General features: G+C 37.9%; 2 protein-coding genes across 3 annotated transcripts; one reads left to right on the top strand and one right to left on the bottom strand.

The window, feature by feature from the left end:
- Positions 1–283: 283 nt before the first annotated feature.
- On the bottom strand, positions 284–15,987 carry LOC121413593. Of its 2 annotated transcripts, none has more exons than XM_041606479.1 (8): positions 15,772–15,987; positions 10,659–11,706; positions 6,779–7,054; positions 5,248–5,370; positions 4,712–4,872; positions 3,317–3,849; positions 2,336–2,576; positions 284–1,331 (listed from the first exon to the last, which is right to left on the bottom strand). In XM_041606479.1, the coding sequence occupies exons 2-8, from the start codon at positions 11,664–11,666 to the stop codon at positions 887–889; spliced, it is 2,787 nt and encodes a 928-aa protein (XP_041462413.1). In that variant the 5' UTR covers positions 11,667–11,706; positions 15,772–15,987; the 3' UTR covers positions 284–886. The 2 variants fall into 2 exon arrangements, with proteins under 2 accessions (XP_041462413.1, XP_041462404.1); XM_041606470.1 differs by having other exon boundaries at positions 286–1,331; positions 2,336–2,582.
- Positions 15,988–18,432: 2,445 nt separating this feature from the next.
- LOC121413580 lies at positions 18,433–22,080 on the top strand. The gene is made up of 2 exons (XM_041606450.1): positions 18,433–18,541; positions 21,327–22,080. The coding sequence occupies exons 1-2, from the start codon at positions 18,505–18,507 to the stop codon at positions 21,605–21,607; spliced, it is 318 nt and encodes a 105-aa protein (XP_041462384.1). The 5' UTR covers positions 18,433–18,504; the 3' UTR covers positions 21,608–22,080.
- The last annotated feature ends 1,360 nt before the right edge of the window (positions 22,081–23,440 follow it).

The following is a 23,440-nucleotide window of genomic DNA, read 5'->3' as shown; positions in this document are numbered from 1 at the left end:
TTTTTACCTGAGAAAACTCAGGTTTTTACCTGAGTTTTTGCCCTGTGTTAAAGTCAATGGCAGATATCAGACTAACCTTAGTTTTCAGTTTTTACCAGAGTTTTCTCAGGTAAAAATTTTTATGCAACAGGTCCCAGAACAGCAGATTTGTTCCCAAGTTTTGGGGCTGACAAAATTTGCAGATATGTCATTTCGTCCAAGAGTCAGGGACAACACTGCTGTTTTGAATCGTCAATTTTTGACAGCCTTCTCAGTTGTCATAAAGGGCATTTGAATCTGTTCTGCTTAGTGGTGTTAAAACTCGCTACTTCTGCATTAAAGTCAATTACTAACACAACACATGATATTCAACAAGTAATCCAATTGCTGATTATTTGATAGCAGGCGTCCCAATGAGCCCAAACTGACGATGCAGCGATGCCTTACATACAATACCAACATAAATTTAAATTTAATCTTTAGCCAACCTTCAACCTTCATGAAACACCTTATCCATGTCCTAACCCAGGTACACTGATTTCATAAAAGAAATATAACTCAACCTCTCAATTTGCATGTTTTTAATATAAAGTACAAATACATCATGAAACCAAAGCTGCAAATCGTATAAATTCTATTCATAACATTACAGTAACAGCACAGCTGGACGTGAATTCACCCCACTCAAGGGATTTGGTTGATTTTAATACTTCCTTTAGCAAGAAATTTACCCATATTGTGCTGCACTCAACCCACCGTGAGGTAAATGGGTACCCAGCAGAATTAATTTGCACCAAGCAACTATTTCTTTAGCAGCTGGATCTAAAGACCACCTCTTTATGAAGACTATTGTTCTTGTGTCACTAGGGTAGTAGGTCTTCCTATACAGGTTTGACTTTAATTACTACTATCTGATGCATCTACTCAGTGTCGTAACAGCAGCATCAGTAGTTTCTCTGAGTTCTAAGAGTTTGAAGCGAAGAGACTCTGCTTGTTCGCCCCTCAGTTCACAATCCTTGGACTTGGTGTATGCCTGCTGTGTCAGGAAATCCTCTCGCAATCTCTTGACTCTTTCCTGCTCCCCACTGTTACTGTCTCCACCTCCACCAATTTCCATTTTATCAACCTTGCTTCCCTCCGTGTTCTTCTCTGTATGATTCATCCCTGCATCAATAGTGGAACAGGCCAGGTCGATTGTCTTTTGCACATGCTGAAGTTCTTTGTTCATGCTTCTGATGCCATTTTGAATGGCCTCTTCTATTTGTTCACTCGGGGTGTCCAAGTTGAATTGTATATCGACAGGAAGACTTGATTTCAAGGTGTGGAAGAATAGCATCAGCTCTCTCTTGTCTCTGTCAAAAAAGGATAAATCAGTATTTCAACAAATATATCTTTTTGAAAACTAGGACAAACTAAGCTATAATGTAGGCGGAGGCTGCAGGTTTGTTCTTTGCCTTTACAAATCCAATGCTGTTGAGAGAAACATCAGCAATACATCTATTGTGGAAGACTATGCAAAGTGGCTGCAAAGCAGCCATCACCTATACACTCCACTCTGTTAGTTCTTGTTGTTTTTTATTGACATTTCGTCGCACGCACCACAAACTGTCCTCTGCGCAGATACAGTGTGCTATCGCGCCTCGCGATTTCACCACGAACCGTCCTCTCTGTTACGATGCCTACTGTGGCGTAAATAATTCACTTCAAGAAAATGTAAAGATACGGGATGAAACTTTGGAACCTGAACTATCGAACAAAGACACCGGTAAATAATTTGCTCTCCTTGTAGGTGCACTTATTGCCAGTTTTAAAAAAGCTTCTCTTTAAATGCGTTTTCTGCAAAATTAACTTTCGCATCGAAGTGCGCAGAGAGGACGGTTCGTGGTGCGTGCGACAAATTGTCCAGTGGCAGTCTTTCATAGCAACGAACCCACTGTAAATTCTAGTCTGTAAAAATCTGACACAAACACAAGACCGGAGTGTATAGATGGTGGCTGCTTTGCAGCCGAGAGGTCCTGACATAAAAATAACACATTAGAATCCTATCTGAAAGGGTAAAATATCTGTTTTCATGATTTCAGCTCTAAATGTCTAATCTGGATTATAATAAAAATATTGGCTGCCTCTTCTTTCGGGAAACATCAAATACATTACCCTTACTAGAACCATATTGCCCTTGTCTAAAACTGGATTATAATGAAAATATTGGCTGCCTCTTCTTTCGGGGAAACATCATATATATTACCCTTAAAAGAACCATATTGCCCTCGTCTAAAACTCGGGCCAACATGATTCTTTTGTTGGCAATATACATGATGTTCCCCTCAAGACCAGTCAATATCATATCAATGCATACCTTGCACATACTGTTAGCAGGACACTATGGTTTCTGATACCGTCCACATAGACCCTCGTACCTCTCAATACCCCACTGGTGCAGTCACACAGACAGGTGTTCTCTCCTCTCATCTCCTGGAATCCCAGATCCTTGGACAGCACTCTGGGGAGATTCTGGAGAGGGGTGTACCTAGAGGTGACCTGGACAGTGATTGAAAGCTGCGATGCATCCATGGCTAGTCTGTCTGTCCTTGAGAGCACTGGCCCTGATGTAAAGAATAATTTGAGCATTATGGATGATATGAATTAAAACATTTATTTTATTTCCGTCACTTTGGCAAAAAAACCTCAGGCCTACGTTGGCGTGCCACGGACACATATTCGTACAATTGTACTTATTATCTATACAGATGTAATAATACATTTTCTCTTTAATGCCAGAGGTACAGGCATTACAAAACAAGTATAGTTCTTGTATTGTGTCTATGGATTAATTTCCAGTCATTATTACCAAGCAGTGTAGTAGTCAAGGCTCAAACCTCCAAGGCCAAGGCATGGAAACCCAAGGCCAAGGCATGAAAACCTCAAGGCCAAGGCATTTCAAACTGTTGATATACAGGACAATGAGCTAACAATGCTTAGGCAGCAGACATGGCACACAGGCCAAAATATATAAAGGGTGTGAGCGAGCCAAAATGAGCAAGCAAAAATGTTGACCCTTGTACAATACCAAGCAAGGATTTTTTGGTATTATTATTACCTCAAAGATCAAAAAGAACATCTACTATTTTTTCAACACAAATTAATGTGGCAAGTTACGAGTTAAAGCTTATGACCTTCGTTGCTCAATTGTGATGGTCCCGTGACACAAAGGTTTAATAGTAATTGATGGTACGTGCGATTGTCATGATTAATTGCACAATGTCATCAATGCAATCACTCATAAAGATATTCTTCTACGATGATTGCTAAGCTTTGTGTTACGGGCCCAATATCTTACTTTTAGTCTGGCTTTGGTGAAGTGGAAGTGGCTTCGCAAGTGTGGGATCGACTTCTGGTAACTTCACGGACAGTTTGGTTCCCAGGACGTCAGCTGCAGTAACGCTGACACGCCCACAGATCCTTGACATCACCCTTGGTCTGTCCAATCCAATCCGCTCTCCTGGACGGAAACTCATCCACTGTAGGATCAACAATCGAAAGACCACGGAACCTTCAAGGAACGTTGGTATGGACATCATAGCAACAGCATCACATTCATTTCCTGGCATCAGAGGCAATGCAGGAGATGATGAATCTCCTGACGATGAGGATGACGTTGTTCCATGGGCTTTGACAGATGGTTCCGTCATATCCTGAAGCTTTGTTCTTTTATTCGGTGGACCAGAACTGGATTCTTGGAACTCTGTTTCTGGACAATCCTCAGAGGTAATGTGGGATACTGGATGATAAATACTTCCCTCACATCCGTCAAGTTCTTGAAACAAATCAGTCTTCCATGGCAATACCAGCAACTTCATATCTGACACAGCCCTAGAAAATGAGTCAAGAATACCCAACATACATGTATATTTAAAGAGAAATGCCAGTAGTTGCAGTAAACACTGATTTCATGAGAAAGTCTGTAAACCAGGCTTAATTGTCAGTATATCATTGAGGATCTAGATCTGGTACAGTTAGATAAGCTGAACTTTGTGATATTTTGAAATCTATGCTGAAAAATGTTCACACTGAAGATCACCAACACAGATAAGCGCACGTGGGACGGTGTGTTATTATTGCTTTGTATGTTGGCCCGATGCTTGACCCGAATCCTGTGCTTATTTGCTGATTTCTCAGCAATTAAACAATTTCTTCCAGAATCCTTTGGCACATATGTTTTATTTATACAAACAGACACTTTGGTTGTCATTTCACTGGATTCTGTACAAACTCATTGTGATATCATTACCACAACTGGCATTTACCTTTAATACAGGCCTTAGATTACTCAAAGGCCATCAGATTCCATGTCCAGTTTAATATGTAATTGTACTGTTACTCCGTTTATATTACTTTGTTGAACGGAAACAAACAAGTCTAAATCTAATACCCTTCTGATTGACTCCCATGCCCCCCCTCTTATTAGCATTGGAGATTTGAAAAAGATTTGTTTTTCTTCCATTAGTGCTTTACTATACATGCCCAAACACATTAAGATTTAGGCCATTTTGACATTGATCAATACATGAAACTTATTTGCATATCAATTGTGTAATGGCAATAATCAACTGACCTTTGACTTTAATAGGCCCGGGTCATTGCGCTTATTTGGGGTAACATTTGCTCACAATTAATCAATAATAGATTGTTCTTTTATTATCATTATACCGTAATTATTAAGTCCATTCCTCACCACGGGGTATCGTTTGTGACCTTGACTCCAATGACCCACTTCCCATTGACGATTCTATGCCATCCATTGGTGACATTTAACCTTTGACCTGTATCTCTCCTTGGCTCCGGACATTGCGATGGCTGGCTGGCGACTACCCCACACAGGTGGACTAGAGTTGCCTGAAGGTGAAATTAGAACAAATCTGTTTGTTACGAAAATCTCAACTTTGGAATTTATCCCACCAATTTCAGGCAGGCTCCTATGTATTTCAGGTGGGATATCCTGCCCACCTCCTCATAAAAAACCCTGTTTGAAGTTTAATCGACATCATGCATCTTTGCACCAGAGATATTGGTTTTGTATTACGCCTGCACTCCCTCATTATCTTAAGTAATAAACATATTCTTACTTGGCAGCCTGAAAAGAAAAAAAAAATAGGGGAACATAAATGTATTTTATTTGCTTGTTTTAAGGCACTCTCATAAGTAGATATCACTTGCCTGTTTGATTTTCCCTCTTTATCTTTATTCGAATCCACCTTTTTTCATCCTTACCTGTCCCGGCGATGAGATTGATACACCATTTGCCATCTGAGCCAGATTCTCCATCGATTGTGTGATGATAGAATCCTTGAGCCTTCTGCTGAGTTCCTGCTCCTTCAATGATGTTAGTCCAATCTGACAGCAAAGAAATAAATATTCATGATTAATCTGTTTTTGCTCCTCAAATTGGAAACAATCATTCTTTTTCAATTCATAATTTTCATACTTTAAATAGTTAAAGTGAATATAAAAATGGCAACACTCATTTATTTTCATACTCTGAATAAAACAAAATATTAAATTGGCAACAATTATTCCTTTCCTATGAAATAATCTTTATACTTTGAATAATATACATGTAACATATCAAATTGGCAACAATCATTCAATTTCATGATATTCATACTTTGAATAACATAAAATATTAAATTGGCAACAATCATTTTTTCTATTCACAATTTTCATACTTTTGATAAGGTAAAACATTAAATTGGCAACAATCATTCATTTTCTATAAAAAATGTTCATACTTTGAATAAAATTAAGTATCAAATTCATTTTGGCAACAATCATTTCTTTTCTATTCATAAGTTTCATACTTTGAATAAAATAAGATATCAAATTGGCCTATGGGATAAGTATCCTTGTCTCTTGTCATAATTCACTTACCAAGTTGCAAATTCTACATAGTCTAATCTTTTCTAAAGCAGCAATAACTTTCTTATTGCTTGTCTGATTTCTTTCAAACAAATCACAAACAAACCAACTCGCATATTTAATGAGCTGTGACCTCTGACCTGCGGAGTCCGAATGCAAACTTTGCCTGTATTTGGTGTCATCTACCTACACACCAAACATTTTTAAATTGCCATTTAGCCCCACCTATAGTACGGGGTTAAGCTTAGCCCACTTTCTTTTTACACAGCATTTTTGCAAAGTGGGCTAACCCCACCTTTAGTACGGGATTATTTGGCCCTGCAAAAAAGCAGGGTTATCTCAGCAATTGCGGTGCTAAGAGCGATAGTACGGGGTTAAGATCGCTAGTGTAAAACGAAAGTGGGCTAAGCTTAACCCCGTACTATAGGTGGGGCTAAATGGCAATTTAGCCCCACCTATAGTACGGGGTTAAGGAAATTTTAGCGTGTGTAAAAAGTGTACGAGTGAAGTCCTTGTACTACGAATGATCGACAAAAACCACTAGTCCGGGGTTAGCGAGTTTTGTGTGTGAAAAGCAAGCATTCCTTATCCGGGGTTAGCAATAACAATTTGGCATGTGTGAAAAGGAAAAAAAAATAGTACGGGGTTAAGGATAGTACGGGGTTAGCGATTGTCCGGGGCTAAGAAAATCCTGTGTAAAAAGGGTATCAGATACACATCCTGAAGAAAATAAGCAATTACTTATTCCTTAAAAGGGTACTTGGACCGATTTTGCCCCCAAAATGCTCAAAAAAGCTTATCCAATTTTTACTCAGTAGGTTGTGAAAACTAATACCCAAATATACATAGGTTTGTTTAGGGGGGTTTTTTTTGGCCTTCTACTTACCTCGACCTTGGCTTCTAAAGCTTTCATGGCTGTAATAAGGCTCTCTGGGCTAGACGTAGACTGCCTGACATCCGACCTCTGACCTTTCCCATCATGCAGTGCTGGGTCACATCTCGTAATGTGGCACAGATCAAGGTCGGTGAGGATGAACTGAGGGAACGGTTGCTCTTCAGGAGAGCCCTCATTGGCATGCAGGAGCATAAGTAGCTGATCTCTGCCATTTCCAATGACATCATCAATACAGACACACATGACATTCTTCCATTCCTCTATGACCTACAATAATCATGATGATAACAACAACAACAATAACAATAGTTATAATTATAGTAATGATAATAATAATAATATCATATAGAATTATAAAGTGCAGAAACTATTCACTAAAGTATATATTCTACTGTGCTTTATAAAGGTTTCATCTTATTAGGGAATATTGCTCATGCTGAAATTTAGTTTGACTTAAAAAGACATTAGGTGGTGAAATGTAAATTCCATGAAATGAGATAGTGTCCCATTTGTTGAATTTCTTTTTTTAAACTTTTTTATGTCGCTGGTCATTTTCAAACGTGAGTGACACGACAATCGGAGAGGTTTAAGGGCTCATATCTTCAAACTTAAAAGTTATGAATCAATCATGACTACTATATTATATACAATGTAGGACTGGCATGGGCCACTGCGAGTTTGATTTGAATTCAACAGTTCGTTTAGTAGATATGATTAAAAAACGGTGCGTGAGTGACACGACAAATTTTGGACATGGGTTTCTGACCACTAACACATATGGTTGGATTCGTGCCCAAGTAGTTGTCATGGAGTACTGTGAGTACCAGTAAATGGACATAAATAGTGTACCTATCTAACACACACAGTCAAAATCAATCAAACCTTCTCTATGGAAAATGGTACCCTCCTATATACCGTGAGTGACACGACATCCAAAACGTGAGTGACACGACAAGTGCAAAAATACAACATTTATCTCAACATTGAAAGTATTTTTTGCATGATCTAGAAGAGTAAAATATCATTAACCAAAAAACAAGCTTAATTACATAATAACTGCTTTCTTTAAAGTTCAGAATATGTCATCCTGACATTTTATTCTTGGTTTATGGTCATATTTGCCCATCAACTCACATTCCCTATACCATACCTCATTGTCACAATAGGGCTTCTACCACTCTCCTCTTTAGAGGAGGAGGGGGCACTTGAAGGAGGTGTTATGAGGTCTTGACATTGACATCAACTCAAACATTCTTTTTGTGGCCTGATATCACTCAAAACTTTCTCCCTATCTGTATATGAAAGTTTACAGGTTCATACAATTCAGCATCCACAATGGATGGAATAATTTTTCCTTGTAAGAAAGGTATTCTCAATAGTCACTAACATCATCTGGCATGGTCTGGTAGCCAATGATGTCATGTATGACTCCTTTTTCTTGAAATATAGGATTACAATATTATCCTCCTTTAATATTTTAGGCATTGTCCAAATGGGACATGGCAGTTTCAATGTCTTTTTTGGTACCAAACCCCTATCAAGTTGCTGCACACTTCAGATGGACTATCAGCAAATCCTTGAGAAACTTGGAAATTCATCTCAACAAGCACAGGTTTTCTCCTGAACACTGCTTGTATGTGGACCCTCCCAAGGCAGTACATGTAGGCACTGTACCAAAATTCAGAGCTATGCTTTTAGCTGGAATCTTGTAAGCACCTTTTCATTGCTAATTATTTGATCATATACCATACCACGGGAATCCAGGGAAAGCCACAAGGTGAAAGACGCAGTCAGTATCTGATTCTTGCAGTCTGCTACTATTACATAACAACTACAAGTCATTAGCCTTTCCTTTTCTAAGCCCTTGGATGTCACACTAAAATCCAATTCAGCATCCCAACCAGGCTCCCTTTATACCTCAATAGCTTTTTACCCTCAAGGTCCTGCTCCGTTCTTATCAGGGTACCCCCCCAAAAAAAAAAAAAAAATTGATCTACTGGTACATGGCAACCCATCCAAAGTTGCTAAAATCAAAACGCGGTCTCGGTTGGGACTTTTTGGGACCTACATGAACATGCATCATTTTGTTGTAATGAATATGTGTAAATGCAAATCTGCTCTGAACACACATCGGCCCGCTTACGGTAGTTTGCTGTTCAGACCCTACATGTAGTTTATCACTAGCGGTATGAATGGTGGCCGAACAAATAATGATTTTGAACTTGGCATGTAGCTGCTTCAAGCAATATCCAAAATGTTCTATCAAATCTCAGTACATTCTCACCTGAAATGTTTATGTTTTCTTGCAAATTTGTTTATTTCATGTCCTGGAATACAAGCATTATGGCAAATGAAAAGGTTGATTTAATCAATCAGAAGGAAAAGAAAAATATTTTCTTTTCCAAATTTGAAAAAACGTTTAGTGTTCATGGTGATCTCTTATATCTCATGTACACTACTTTACCACTAAATTTCTGCAAATTTCAAAAAAGAAATCCCTGACTTTTCTGAAGCTCTATGAGTATAACAAAGAAATAACATTGCTCAAAAGAAAGGTGAACTTTCTGCTCATTTCTGTAAATGGAGACAGAGAATGTTCGAGTAATACCTAGGTATGACTTGAAACATCACCATCACCAACCCTTTATGCATTGTAAATATGTCCATTGCTAAAGTATAGTGGTTTTTCTCTTGATACATTCATAATTTTGTGTTGATTATGTTGTTATATTCTTAATCACAGTACATTCACCAAAATATGAATCAGGATCCGAGTCTTCACACCAATGGAAAATTGTCAGGATTTTTTAAACCAAGGCAAACACGGAGAGGAGAGAAAATAGATGAACTCAATGTCAAATTCAATATTTCCATAAAAAGGAGTAAAATTAGGAAGATGGAGGAAATTATTAGCATAAAATAGGCCTAAATGATGTCAGGAACAACATTTTGACTGTATCCCTGGTAAAACGCTTCAAAAATTACTGGATGTCCTTTTTTATACACAATATAATACCGTGAGTGACACGACATTTCGTGAGTGACACGACATTGTGTGTGACACGACACAACTTTAACAGTTAATTTTAGCTTTACCTTAACACATTGGACCAAGTTACTTTATATACAATAAGGTACAGATAAACTGTATTTGCTCCAGTACTGGGATAAATTAATTTTCAGAATACACAGCTCTAGAAAACTTTTTGCATTTAAAACGTGAGTGACACGACAACCAGTTTTGAAAACTTCGAAACCCATTTTTTTTCAGAAAAACACTTCACACAATTTTTTTTTGCTATTTAGGAGTTAGATACAATACACAGCTTGTATCCTGCCAACAAATGTGCTTCTAATACAAATTTTATATTGTGATAGGCAATATGTGAATTTTAATGCAAAAATCAACATTTTGTAACATTTAATTTCCCTTGCATAAAATTCACTGTATCTCAAGACATAATTAATACTTTTATGTAAATGAAATGGAAAAATATACTTTAAGATGTCTAGTTTCAAAAAACATTGATGCCTAATGATTTCTAGCAAGTTTTAATTTTCACCCCCATGTCCACTTTTGTTTGAAAATGACCCGCTGTGTCTGCAAATATACATGTAGTTTTGTCATTCTAAAATTTTCCGGCAAATAATACAATGACACAACTTTTTAGATAACAGTTGATCTTTTTATTTGATCCTCATTTAATATGACATCAATTAAAAGTATTGTGTCTAATGCCTAGGCCTGTAACATTATAAAAGACATGGTCAGTTGTATTAAAGGTTGTAACACTAGGCATTACTGTAGGTCTACAAACTGTCCACACCAAAAACAGTTTTGGGTCTATTTCTTGATAGGTAATTCACTCACCTGAAAAGATGTACAACTGATGACACAAACTTGACTTCTTCTTGACCTTACAATGAGCACCTTCTCTCCTCTTGTTTCCATGGTAACAATGTCAACTGCATCATCAAAAGGGATGCTGGTGAGTTTGCAGAACACGCCGTTCTGGAACTTCAAGAGCTGCTTCATGGAAGTGGCAATGTATGTCGTGTTCCATTGTAGAGAAGGGTTGTAATCTCCAACATTCTCAGATTCCCCGCTCGATGTATTCCCTTCCTCGTATAGCATGCAACACGTGATGGAAGCATACACCTCTGGCACAAGACAGCTGGAGTTTGCGAAATTAAAACTCTTCTCCGACTGCCATATTGCTCTTTTCCATATCCTTTCTTCGCTGCCACCATCAACTTCAATCTGAGGGGTGGTGATGAGGTGTAAACTGCCGTCAGGATTCGCCGAGCAATGCATGATGCTGCTTTCCTTAGCGTCGTTCACATCGATGAACCGATGCACTGTAAAACTTCGGCTCCCGACCTCTGTCCTGGCGATAAGAAACTCATTCCTTTCAACCACCCTCCAGCATACAACTGGACCATCAGCTAAGTAAACGCTATTCCTTGGCAGTGCAAATTTGGTGGAGAACTCTCCGTAAAGGCAGAGCTTGTTACTGGAAGGCACGTAGAAGAAGAGTGAACAAACATAATCTTCATGTAAGGTCTGACTCTGGATGATCACGCATGGAAGAACGACACCTGTATGACTTTCTCTGAGGCACTGTGCTGACACGATTCTGCCATCAGCGTTCTGAAGAGCGCAAGCTTTGCTTCGAGTCTCCTCCTCGAAACTTCTATTCTCTGAAGAAAATCCAAAAGACACCACTTGAAGTTGAATGGCCTGTGCGTCGCTGCCGCTGAATATGGAGTCATCGCTGAATAAAGATTTATCACTGTCCCTGTTAGGCTGCGAATGGCCAGAAAGCAGCTCAAATTTAATGACACGTCCCAGGTGCGGTACAAAAGCTGTTTGATCCATCTCGACAATCAGCAAATATTTCCAGTCTGAACATATTGATCTGGGGATAGATAACAAAAAGGTATGGTAATTAATATAATGTGCATTGTCTACTGCCCAGTGCCCCTTACAGTATCTCTGCATATCTGCATGATTCAATCAAACAAGAAATAAAAAGGCCACTGAATTGCAATATAGAGACAGATTATTTTTTTGCTTGTTTTATTTGTTTTTGTTTGTTATATTTCAAATATTTGTTTTCCCTTGAAAACTGTACTCAGATTACCAAGGAGGCAACCCCGGATAAATAAAACATGATAAATAAAGATTTAACGAGTGGAACACCCCTTGCATCCCCATCTGCATTACACATCATCAGGCAATGACATTGCAATATCACTAAATTACTCTTTTTTTAACTTAAACTTTAATTTTCTTAATATAAAATTCAATAATTGAAGTCTACCAAGACCAAAGCTACGATGCCCTGTTGGCTGGTCTCAATGCCCCTGGCAACTATCAAATTAGTGCCCCTTTTAATTATTAAGACCTGGGCCTAAAAAAATATCAGTTATGTGCCCTCATCCCACCAACTATAAAAATGAAGAAAAAAAATAAGTTCAATATTTTTTAGAAGACCACATTACACACGAATGCAATGTTTTTTTGTGAGAAAAGGTCAGATTTGGACTAAGAATTTGCTCAAATTTATACTCATTGGCTTTAAAAAAGCACTTTAATTACCATGTGTTTTGGCATGTTTGACAGCATACATAAATCGTCCCATGTGTGATTTTCTTATCCGTGAATAATTGGGGCCTCAATAAGATGGACAAAAGCTGCCAGAGTAGTCAGAATTTTAAGTACCTTTGTACAAAATCTACAGATATTTAATCTAAATTGCAATAAACAAGAACTAATTTCACTCAAAAAATTTTTGATATAAATGAAATGATAAAATCACTAGACAATTCACCCCCACCGACAAGCCCAGTTGTCATCATTTTTTTATAGGTAGATCTTACTCCAACAAAAAAAAATGAAACAGCATTTCTACTAAACAGCAATACCTTGATATATTCTTTATCACAGACATTGCTCAAAACTTGCCTAAAATTTCCTAAATAGTGAAAAATAAGGCTTAAATACTCCATAAAATGGGCTGGAAATGCATGTCTGCATATTGGTCCCTATATAATATTCCAGTCAAATATATTGCTGTACACATGCGTGACCAAAAAAAACATGTTTAAAGGGGTGTTTTTTTCAGTTTTGGACGCGTGCCGAGCGTGCACCCGTCCAGGGTATAAAAAACATAGATATAAAAAAAGGGTAATTTTGAAAGATTGGTCAATGTTCAAACGTATTTCGGGTATGTTTTTTTCCAAAGCTTTTTTTTAGACTAGCCAAATGTGTTTAGGGTATTTTTTCCCTGGGGTCATATTCTGGGGAGCGTTTCATGATATTTTCATCCGACAAGATGTCAGATCTGACATCTTTCCATGATTTTGATTGGCTGAGAGTCACTGTTCCTATGGTAACTGTCAGATAAAACGGGACTTGGCGGATAAAACATCCGACAAGTCCTTTCATGAAACGCCCCCCAGGTGACAATTTTTTAGGGGCCAAAGTGTGTAAATAAAGCCCGTGAAAATCTTGTCATTTTGTCATTTTTGTATTTTGTTTATTTCCTTTGACTTATGTTTTCTTCAGCTGTTTTACACTTTTGTTCCGTCTAGACTTGAGTTCATTTGCATTTCTTTTCAGTACTGGCCTTGCAGTCTGAACTTAGGTTATTTGAGTTTAATGATATTCAGTTGTCATTCCTTCTACTCTGAATGCCTTTCCTCTAATTCTTTTTTTCATCTTCATTCCTTCTCTCTTTTCTATTCAGGTGTTCCACTCATTTCATCCCTCACCTGACTCCTTACTTTCTACTTCCATTATTTATACCTTGGTCACATTTGTTCTACGGCGGCCGTACGGCGAGTCGAGAACAGCCGTTTTAACATTTTTTTGTCCAACTACATATAGGTGGTTTGAATTAAAATTAATTAAACGGCTGTTTTCGACTCGCCGTACGGCGGCCGTAGAGCAAATGTGACCAAGGTATAAATAATCACCAAACATCTTTGTCATCTTCATCTCAGTCCTTATTGGTTTATCTTATGAAAAGCAGCGCTGATGAAAAGGGTTCTTACATTTTAGTTTGATCCTTCCATCCATTTGATTTTGATTGGTTGACTATACTTGATTTAAATATCTATGTAAATTATTATGTGATACCAAGTTTAGCTGAGGCAAAGTAGCCCAGAGATTAAACAATGCACTACCAGACTTCTTTGGTTACAGTTCTGTTTATTTGCATCTCTACTTCAGTTTCACTTATTTCCCATTTGGTTTGATGATTGATTTGAGTTTCAATTCCAAACTTATAATCTATTAACCTTATGCTTGTTTAGGAGATTATTTTGCACACAGAGAAAAACTTGTTTAGGGGGTGTCTGGAACTAATCTGGCCACGCATGTGTACAGTAATACATTTGACTACCGGGCACTGCCCCCCCCCCCACTAGTCTCTGTCTTATCTCTGTCTTAATTTAATGTAGAAAAAATAAATAAAAGAATTCAATTACCATAAAACTAGTGCCATATGATTATGATGAATAGCTGTAGACTCTAATGGAAACTGATGGTATAAAATAATCAAGCATTTGATTTGTCCCCCAAAACAAGAGAAAATAACCCAAACATTGCCAACCTTATTTCACCACACAGGGAATAGTAACAGAGAACAAGGTTTAACTGTATATCATATTATACCCGATCACACAGTGTGAAGTTAGCTTGTTCGCTGAATGAATGCTCATTTAAAATTTGAGGATCACATGCATGCACAGCTCAGGCCTCAGCTTACAATTATTAAGGTTAAGTTCACTCCCAAAAAAATGTTGATTTGAATAAATAGAGAAAAATCAAACATGCATAACGCTCAAAATTTCATCAAAATCGGATGAAAATAACACCCCTTTCATAAACCCAATTACTATGAATTAGGCGGCTAATAGCAGCATAATTTGGTCGTAAAATTGGAGGAGGACAAGAGTTATCCGCATTACTCTGATGCTGCTATTATCCGCATAATAGCAGCATCGGGACAAGATTTTGAGTTTATGAACGCATTTCCAAATAATGCGGATAATTGCCATGGTGCGGTCACAAGGTCACCCTTTTCCAACACAACCGCATCGGAGGGGGCGTGTCCAGTTGTCATGGCGATTATCCGCCTTTTTCAGGACGGGCGCTCGTAAAAATAATGCGGCTTATTTTCGGAGTTTATGAACGCAATTTTTATTGAATTATCCGCATTACTCTTAGGCGGCTAATGGGAGGATAGGTTTATGAAAAGGGTATTAGAAAGTTATGACATTTTAAAGTTTCACTTATTTTTCACAAAACAGTGATATGCACAATTCAGTAACATGCAAATGAGACAGTCGATGTCCTTCACTAAATATTTCTTTTGTTTTTTATTGTTTGAATTCATTTTTTATAGATTTGATGATAAGGACCAACTTGACTGAAGCACTAAATGTTAAAATGATGGAATTCCACATGTTCAGGGAGAAATGAAACTTCATTTCATATGACAATGACGGGAAAATCAACATATTTCATATAGGCCTAATAAACTACAGAACTCAAAAGAAATAGTGACGTCATCAGTTCCCTCATTTGCAAACCAACCAAGATGTGCATATAACTGTTTAAAGTTTTGCTTAATTTCACAAAAAAAATACATGCACATCCTGATCCTGGTCGGTATGCAAATGAGACTGATGACATCATCCACTCTTTTTAAATTTAATAAATTTTCATATTAATTTTATCAAATCAACCTTTTTGTTGGGGTGGACTCTACAATTGTCCTCTAGTTTAATTGATTAATAAACTACAAAGAGGCAGTAACATTCTCTATTATTTCCAGAAGTAAAATTCAAAGCTAAAGGCCCAAATTTTCAGATCTCACAGTTATAGGATGAGTGTTTACATTTTATGAGATGATCTATGACTCGAACTAAAACAAACGTGAAAATATGTATCTGGGACTGGGTCTGGGACTCACAAATGTAACTAAAGAGCAGAGTAATCAGTTGTCAAGTGGTGTTCCATGTTCTTGTTGATTCTCCTTTTCCAGTTCATCCATCTTGTCGAACTAGAAGTAATCGTGAGTAATAAAAGCTGTGAACAAATTCATCCCTTTCCAATAAAAAGTTAATTATTTAAAGTGGACGCTCTGCAGTGCATCAGTGCTTAATTTATGGATGGTGATCGAGTTCAACTTTCCAGTTGTCCACGGCCGGCCGGCCGGCCAGCCACGTGCATATTGAGCGAATGTTTACCATTCACGGCTCACGGGGTCAAAACTATCAACCAATCAGCGATTACTGTATTGATGTTGTAAGCCAGGGAATACTAGCCTTTAGAAAGTTTAGGCGGTGACTCTGGAAAATTTGACAAGCACCCCCCCCCAAAAAAAAAATAATAATAAATAAATAAATAGATAAATGAATGAATGGACGGATGGATGGATGGATGGATAAATAAATAAATAAATAAATAAATAAATGAATAAATAAAATAAATAAAACAAGAACAAGAACAAAAACAGGATATCGGACCTAGCTAATTCGCCTCCCAGAAAAAAAAAATTGACAAGCAAATGCCGGGACATCATTTTGTAAAAAATGATGGACGTAATTCCTATAGCAGCTCACTGTTTGAAATTTAAGAGCAAGAGTGGGAAAAAACCTTCCATTATATTTCTTCTTTTTATCGATCTCACCCTTATTCCTAATTACAATCTGTTATGCACTTACTAGTATTATAGGTCCATGCTGTTACCTGCATGGGCCCGTGTCATAGAGATTTGTCATAAAAACGCATAATTTATATAATAAATTCAGAATAAGCAAATCAAATTGAATAATTTCAGTAGCTTTAAACTGTAATTCTTGCTATATTAGTTTCGTGCAGTGAACCCAATATATTAGTTGTTAGAATTATACCCAGGGTCTATGGATAGGCCTATTATTCTCAGGATTATAGCGATATTAAGTTCTCTCCCCGTATGTCTGAATCGAAGTGCTTAATTCAACTGTATTTTTCTTTTTAAACTTCTTCTTAGGGGTAGGGACAGCTCATGTATATTCATTGCGCAAACTGATGATGTCATATATTCCCATTTGTTCTTTTGTATTTTATTATATGAAGTTATGTCTCCTCAAGAAATGTAATGATCCTAAAAAAGAAGGATCATTACAGTGACAAATTATTCAATGCATGATCCTGCAATTAAGGAAGACATATCATACAAATAATAAGTATGAATCAATCATGATTTCATGATAACAAAAGAATGAAGAAAGTGTGGATGTCGGACATAATCATCAGTGTACCTGAAGAATATTCATGACGACGTGCATAATACTGTTTTCACAACTTTTAGTAAAACTTTAAAAATTAATAACTTCTTATTTGTTGTCAGATGAAATTTTCAGCTTTTATCTCGTGAATTTTACTATGATATTATTATAAAATTAGCTTAATTTAATTCATTTGCTAATATAATTGTTTTATTACTATTACAATGATCATATATTAATTCATTATATTTGATTGATTTATTTATTTCTACATTCCAATAACAAAAACATATACAAGTGTAATCATTTTTTCTCAGCATAACATAATTTGACATAATAAATAAAATATGCACATGCATACATTCTAACAATCTACTTGAAATATATTTATACCTGATAAATTTATTTTCTTCTTCTTTTTTTATTATTAAAAGAAAAAGCAGAAAAAATATATATATAGAATTGATAAAGGCCTCGACAGGAAAGGGGAAGGATAACCAGACAAACAGTGTAATCATTATATTAGTGCTCACTTAATATTATATCATTTTATATAATAATATCAAACTAATGTTAACTTAAAATGTAGGCCTGTTTGCCAACAAGCACTTTGCTTATTAAGGGTATCCCTCGATCCATTTTAGAATGATATATGTACTTTATTTCATGTCATATTTTTATTTATGCTGATTTTTAAAGATGGTAAATAAATTGAAATTGAGTTGGAATATGTGATTTTATGACCGAAATAAAACATGTAAAGCAGGACTTTTATATCCAATGAGGTGATTCAATCTATACTTGTTTTTCTCTCATTTTGCAGGTACATTTTATACCAATGAATTTATCTATTTCAAACAAAACATAATAAGAATGATGAGAACCTTATGAAGTTGGAGAGGTAATTCACGTCGAGCGTCGGCATGAGATAGTAAATATTATATCTCTATGAGCGTCAGAGAGGGGGGGGGGTTCTTATTTTTATTTGGCAACCAGTCAAATTTGACTTTTTTCGCCATCATATTAAATTTTTAACTTTTTTTTCTTTAAAAAATAAATGAAAAAAGTAAAATTCAAAAATATATTTCTTTTTCATGCGATATTGTTTTTTTCTTTATTAAGTCACTTACAGTTATTTGATAACAATATATAATATAATTTATGCATAACGAAAATGGAGAAACATCTGACGAAATAAATTTGAAGCGTGAAAAGAAAACATACAGCACGGCATATAATTTACATTCTCAATATAAATGAAGTAGATTCTTGATGGACTTATTCATGCCGTAGTAATATAAAAACAAATGAGTCTTGAAATAAGAATATCCCGTAAACACTTATGTTGCAACGCGACGGTAAACAATGGGTGACCGGTATCGGCTGATCAAACACTACTGGTACTGGTGAATGGAATATTCATATTTTCAACCATGGCGACGAATGTTACCTCGTATTATGATCCTGACGGTAAGCTTATGCCATATTGATTCGACTGAAAAGAATTTAACTCTTAAATTCTGATGGTATAGATCTGGAAGAAAAAAAAACGTTCGCGAAAACTCCTGCCTCGCGACAGGTGCAAATAGAGCTCACTCCCCGCCGGGCCTCGGCCCTCCCTACATGCATATACCCCTGCATTCAGTGTGCGTTGCTCGACATTTAGCAGACATATAATAGGAAACATCAATTTAACGCAAGATCGTGAGGGTTTAACAGATTTAACCTCTGATTCTAAATGCACTATATTTTGCTCCAAAAATAACACAAGTTTGCTCTTCGTGAACAGCCATAATTTGTTGAATAATTAAATGACAATGAATTCTGATGATTGAAGACTAAATACCCATGATAATATATATATATATACCGGTATATATCATTTCATTCAATAACTTCGACCTGCATATTTTGTTTTCACATCTGAATTGGATCGTGCTTCATACCATACTATATTTGTACCATTTCATTATTCTGCATAGACTATATATACAGTAGTATTGATCATTGGCGGCGGAAGCCAAAAAATTTAGGGGGTGTCCACCTGAAATTTCGGGATGGACACAGGTAAAAAATTTGACAAGCGCCCCAAAAAAGGTCATCAACCTAAATTTTAGGGGGGGACAACACACGTTCCGAGGGGGGTCCACGTGACTTTAGGGGGGGACGCTGGAAAAAAATTGACAAGCAAAAAAAAAAAAAAAAAGTTCTCAAAAAAAATTTTAGGGGGGGACCATCCCCCCACCTAAAATTTAGGGGGGGACATGTCCCCCCGCTTCTGCCGCCTATGGTATTGATTCTAAATATTCGAAGAAGACAGGTGTGAGTGCATGCCTCCTTCTTTTTTTCATAATAAACAGGGGGAAAGAGGACAATAGGGGAAAAAGGATAAGGCCCCCATCTCACTAGGATGGCGATCATGGCGACCATGGCGATCTGTCTAAATCCCGCAAAGCGTAGCAGAATCGTCCTCGAATTCTATTTTTAGCCTGCGAGGCGATTGCACTACAACTTCACTGCGACGGACCTGCGCTGAAGGTGATGGTAATACGCTGGTAGTACGACGCTGCCACTCTCTTGCCACGATTTGAGGCAGATGTGATGGGCTGCTTCTGCGATCAAAGCGACCGTACAACGAGGCCCATACGCTAACTAGGACCTCGGTACGGTGGTGCTACGAATGGAACGATTGTGTTACGTTCATGATGGGCTCTTGAAACGATTTCAAGCAATCGGCATATTGATCGCGGCACATGAGACATTTTTCAGTCGATTGCCAACCTCCGACCAAGATGGATGTCCAGAATTTGGTTGGACTTATACATCTTAACATTATACAACAACTTCAGTTAGAAGTTGAATACGAGGACCTGATACGAGGACAGTAGAAGGAGGAGGCCAAAAAGATACTGGGTCCGATCCTGGCTGTCACTTAAGTCATAATATACAATATATATTAAAATTTCACTCAAAAGATGTCGATGAGCCCAATAGTTAATTATGAGGGATGCATCCAGAAATTCATAAAAGAGCATAAAAATGTTTTATATTTTGTTAATTTTTTTCCCAAAAAGTTTGTGACTCAAAATTGTTAGGTAAATTCCTTTCAAATTTGCTTTCAAGAAGTAGTCTACTGATGTGAGAGCACTCATTAGGGGAGGGGGGGGGGGCACAATACCAGAATCCCCATAAAGTGTGCTTTCCCAATCAATACATTAGTGATCGAATCATTAAAATTTTAATATTGTTTACTGTCACTGTAGTTAGAATTCATTCTATTTTTAAAACATATTCAATTTATATATTTTTGCGGAGGTAACCCATTTCGTCATCAAGACATGCGAGCGTCTTTTTTTTCTCTCTTTCAAGCTGGCTCAGCAGTTAGATTTTCATCCTCCTACTATACCTCCTCCTCCTCCTCTTCCTCCTCTACCATGTCTACCACCACCATAACCTCATGTTCGCTCCCTCTTGGACCGCCGGTATAACAGATTGGGCAGCTTCCCTTTTTGGTCCTTTTTCTGGGAAGTATATTTGAAAACGTCGTGGTGTCGCCTCGTAATCTGTTGAAAATGTGATAATCCGCTGCCATCGGCACGTTGTTTCATAGCAGCGCAGACGGTCGCTGCTCAATCGCTGGCCAGTCATCAGCGGCGCAGCAAAAGCGCAACGCGAATGCCTGCAGCGGGCTGAGAACGTGTGCCACATGCCACCCAAAGGGAAAGCGTCGTGGTGGAAACGGTGTGAAGCGTGTCGAGCGCAAGGCAGTCGCCTCGTAAACGGAAGCAGCGTAGCAGAATTGTCTTGGGAACGGGCCTGAAAAACACGGGCGATTGGTGCCGCTTTTAATGCGCTTCTACTACGCTTTGTGCGTTGGAGCTTCGTTACAGTTACGAATATGTCGTTTGTAATACGCTCTTGACTCGATTATGATGCGCTTTAGCACCTCCGCGATCTCGCTACGTAAGTTTTGAACATGTTCAAAATTTTGTGGCGACCAGGAAGATGGTGGCGATCCTTGCCGCTTCAGAAAAGATCAAGGTACGACGGAGAAGATTGAAAAGATCAAGCCAGGTTCAAGCTACGATATACCACGCTTTGTCGATTTTTGACGATCGCAGCGGAATCGCCATCTAGTGAGATGGGGAAAAAGTATAAACAAGATGAATATTTGAAAGATGAATACTGATTTAATTTAAAATCGAAATTATTTATATGCATGAAATTGATGCTAGCTTGGTTGTTGTTTTTTCAGGTATCCTGAGTAATCGTAAGCTGATCACCCTGTCAACTCTGATCGGTGACCGTTACCCTTTGCTTGGTCAGCGGCTTGGACTGTCCAGGGCACAGCTAGACCAGGTCAGAGAGTCTGGAAACCTGCAGCATCAGGTCTTCAAGATGCTTGAATTGTGGAGGGAAACGTTCAGGGAGAACGCCACCCTAGGAGCTCTCAAGGACATCGTCAAAGACCTGGGTTGGATCTCGGTCTACACGCAGATCGTAAACACTCCGGACAATTTCTACGTTGTTTTGTAAAGGCCCGGAGGATGAGACTTTTAGCTAGGCCAGCCAACTTAAATTTGACAGTTGTCATTGTCATTGGGAACCTGGGATCAGTGGAATTATGAGGGATTTAGAGAAGCAGCTCGACCAACCTGATGGACTGTACTTTAACGGATGATGATGATCACCTGATGGCACACAATGAAATTCTGACTGACCTTAGGAATATTATCATCAGGGACTTTGGGAATATCAGTCAACACCTGCACGGATTCAATGTGTAACAAGACCTATTTTTTCATAAATAAAGATGAAATTCAATCGTAGACTTGGTGCAGGAATGTCGATCTGTTTCATCGGTGTGCTGGAAATCTGGGAGAGAACTTAGTTACAGCCACAGGAGTTTGTACTGATGGCACAGCAGCACCTTCAAGATCTGGGGAGCGTTTCATGAAAGGACTTGTCAGACGTTTTATCCGACAAGTCCTGTTTTATCCGACAGTTGCTATAGTGAGTGCTTCTAAACCAATCAGAATCCTGGAAAGTTGTCAGATCTGACAACTTGTCAGATGAAAATATTGATGAAACTCCCCCCTGATTCTGTGAAATTTTACCATGGATTTAATTGGTTCGGATTTCAGTCAACACTTGGCCTGTCTGACCAAGGGACAAATAAGACAACCTTTTAATCGTAAATGAATATGTAGTGCAACTTGGGCCCGAATTCACAAAGGTGGTTTCGTTTGAAACCATGGTTTTTAGAAACCGTGGGTTTTAGAAACCATGGTTTTTGAAAAACCATGGTTTCTAAAATTTGGTATTCACAAACGATGGTTTCTAAAACCCACGGTTTCAACAGTGGTCTCAAATGAAACCATGGTTTCAACAGTGGACTCAAATGAAACCATGGTTTAAACCATGGGTTTTACCTAAAAACCAGGGATTTCCCCTTTTTAGCGCGTACTGAGCATGCTCAGTTTCATTGAAAACTTGCATCCTACAGCTAGCACTGGCATAAGTGGCAATACGGTCTGATTCTTCAATTACTACAACTTTCTTTCGTTTAAATATAAAAAATGAAAAAGGTGTAATTTTATGCGCTTCTAGCTAACTATTATCTTGCGATTCCCAGGTACAGATGTATTGCTGCTGTACTGTATTTGGTGATCGACTCGGCCCCGGGACCCCGCTTAACAACCGACTTAATTTTGTGATCATAATTTATTTTCTTCACTTTTGTCGCAGAAGATAGACTCTCTTGTATTTCCTCAACTCAATTTCTTCATAGAAAGAGTAAAACTTAGTGTAGATGCCTGATTTGTTGAGGTTTGTCAACTTTCTCTCTGATCGTGAGTAGCGAAAAACGGATTAAAGATTCGGGTGCTTTTCATCGCAATATTAGTAGCTCGGCCCCCGTAGTTGCCGGGGCGCTTCAGACCCGAAGATATCCCCAATCATGGAAGTGTGCATGTACAGCCAAAGAGCCGAGCTTGGCTGAGTTTACTCCAACGACTTGTAGGATTAAGCCTGTTAATTAATCGATCAAAGAAGAATGTCTATTGCTGCTCTCCTTCAGACAAAATTAGATGAAGCTTTACATCGTAGGATCTGCCCTTCTACTTTTTGAAATAAATATATTTATTTTCCATGGTGTGTAGCTTGGTTTTAAGTGGTAATAGGCTTCAATTTCTTGACTTGTAGATGTTCGATTCATAATTCAGGCTAAAATTGCATGTATAGTACACATGCACAGGCGCTGCAGGGGGGGGGTCGGGCGTTTTTTGCCCCTGCCCCCAAAATGTATTAAGGGAAAATATACATGGGGGCCAGCTTGGGACGATATAATCCCGGCCCCCAAAATGTTCA

Source organism: Lytechinus variegatus, chromosome 1, assembly GCF_018143015.1.
Source record: "Lytechinus variegatus isolate NC3 chromosome 1, Lvar_3.0, whole genome shotgun sequence".
Classification (NCBI taxonomy): Eukaryota; Metazoa; Echinodermata; class Echinoidea; order Temnopleuroida; family Toxopneustidae; genus Lytechinus; species Lytechinus variegatus.
This window is presented reverse-complemented; position numbering and strand designations above follow the sequence as displayed.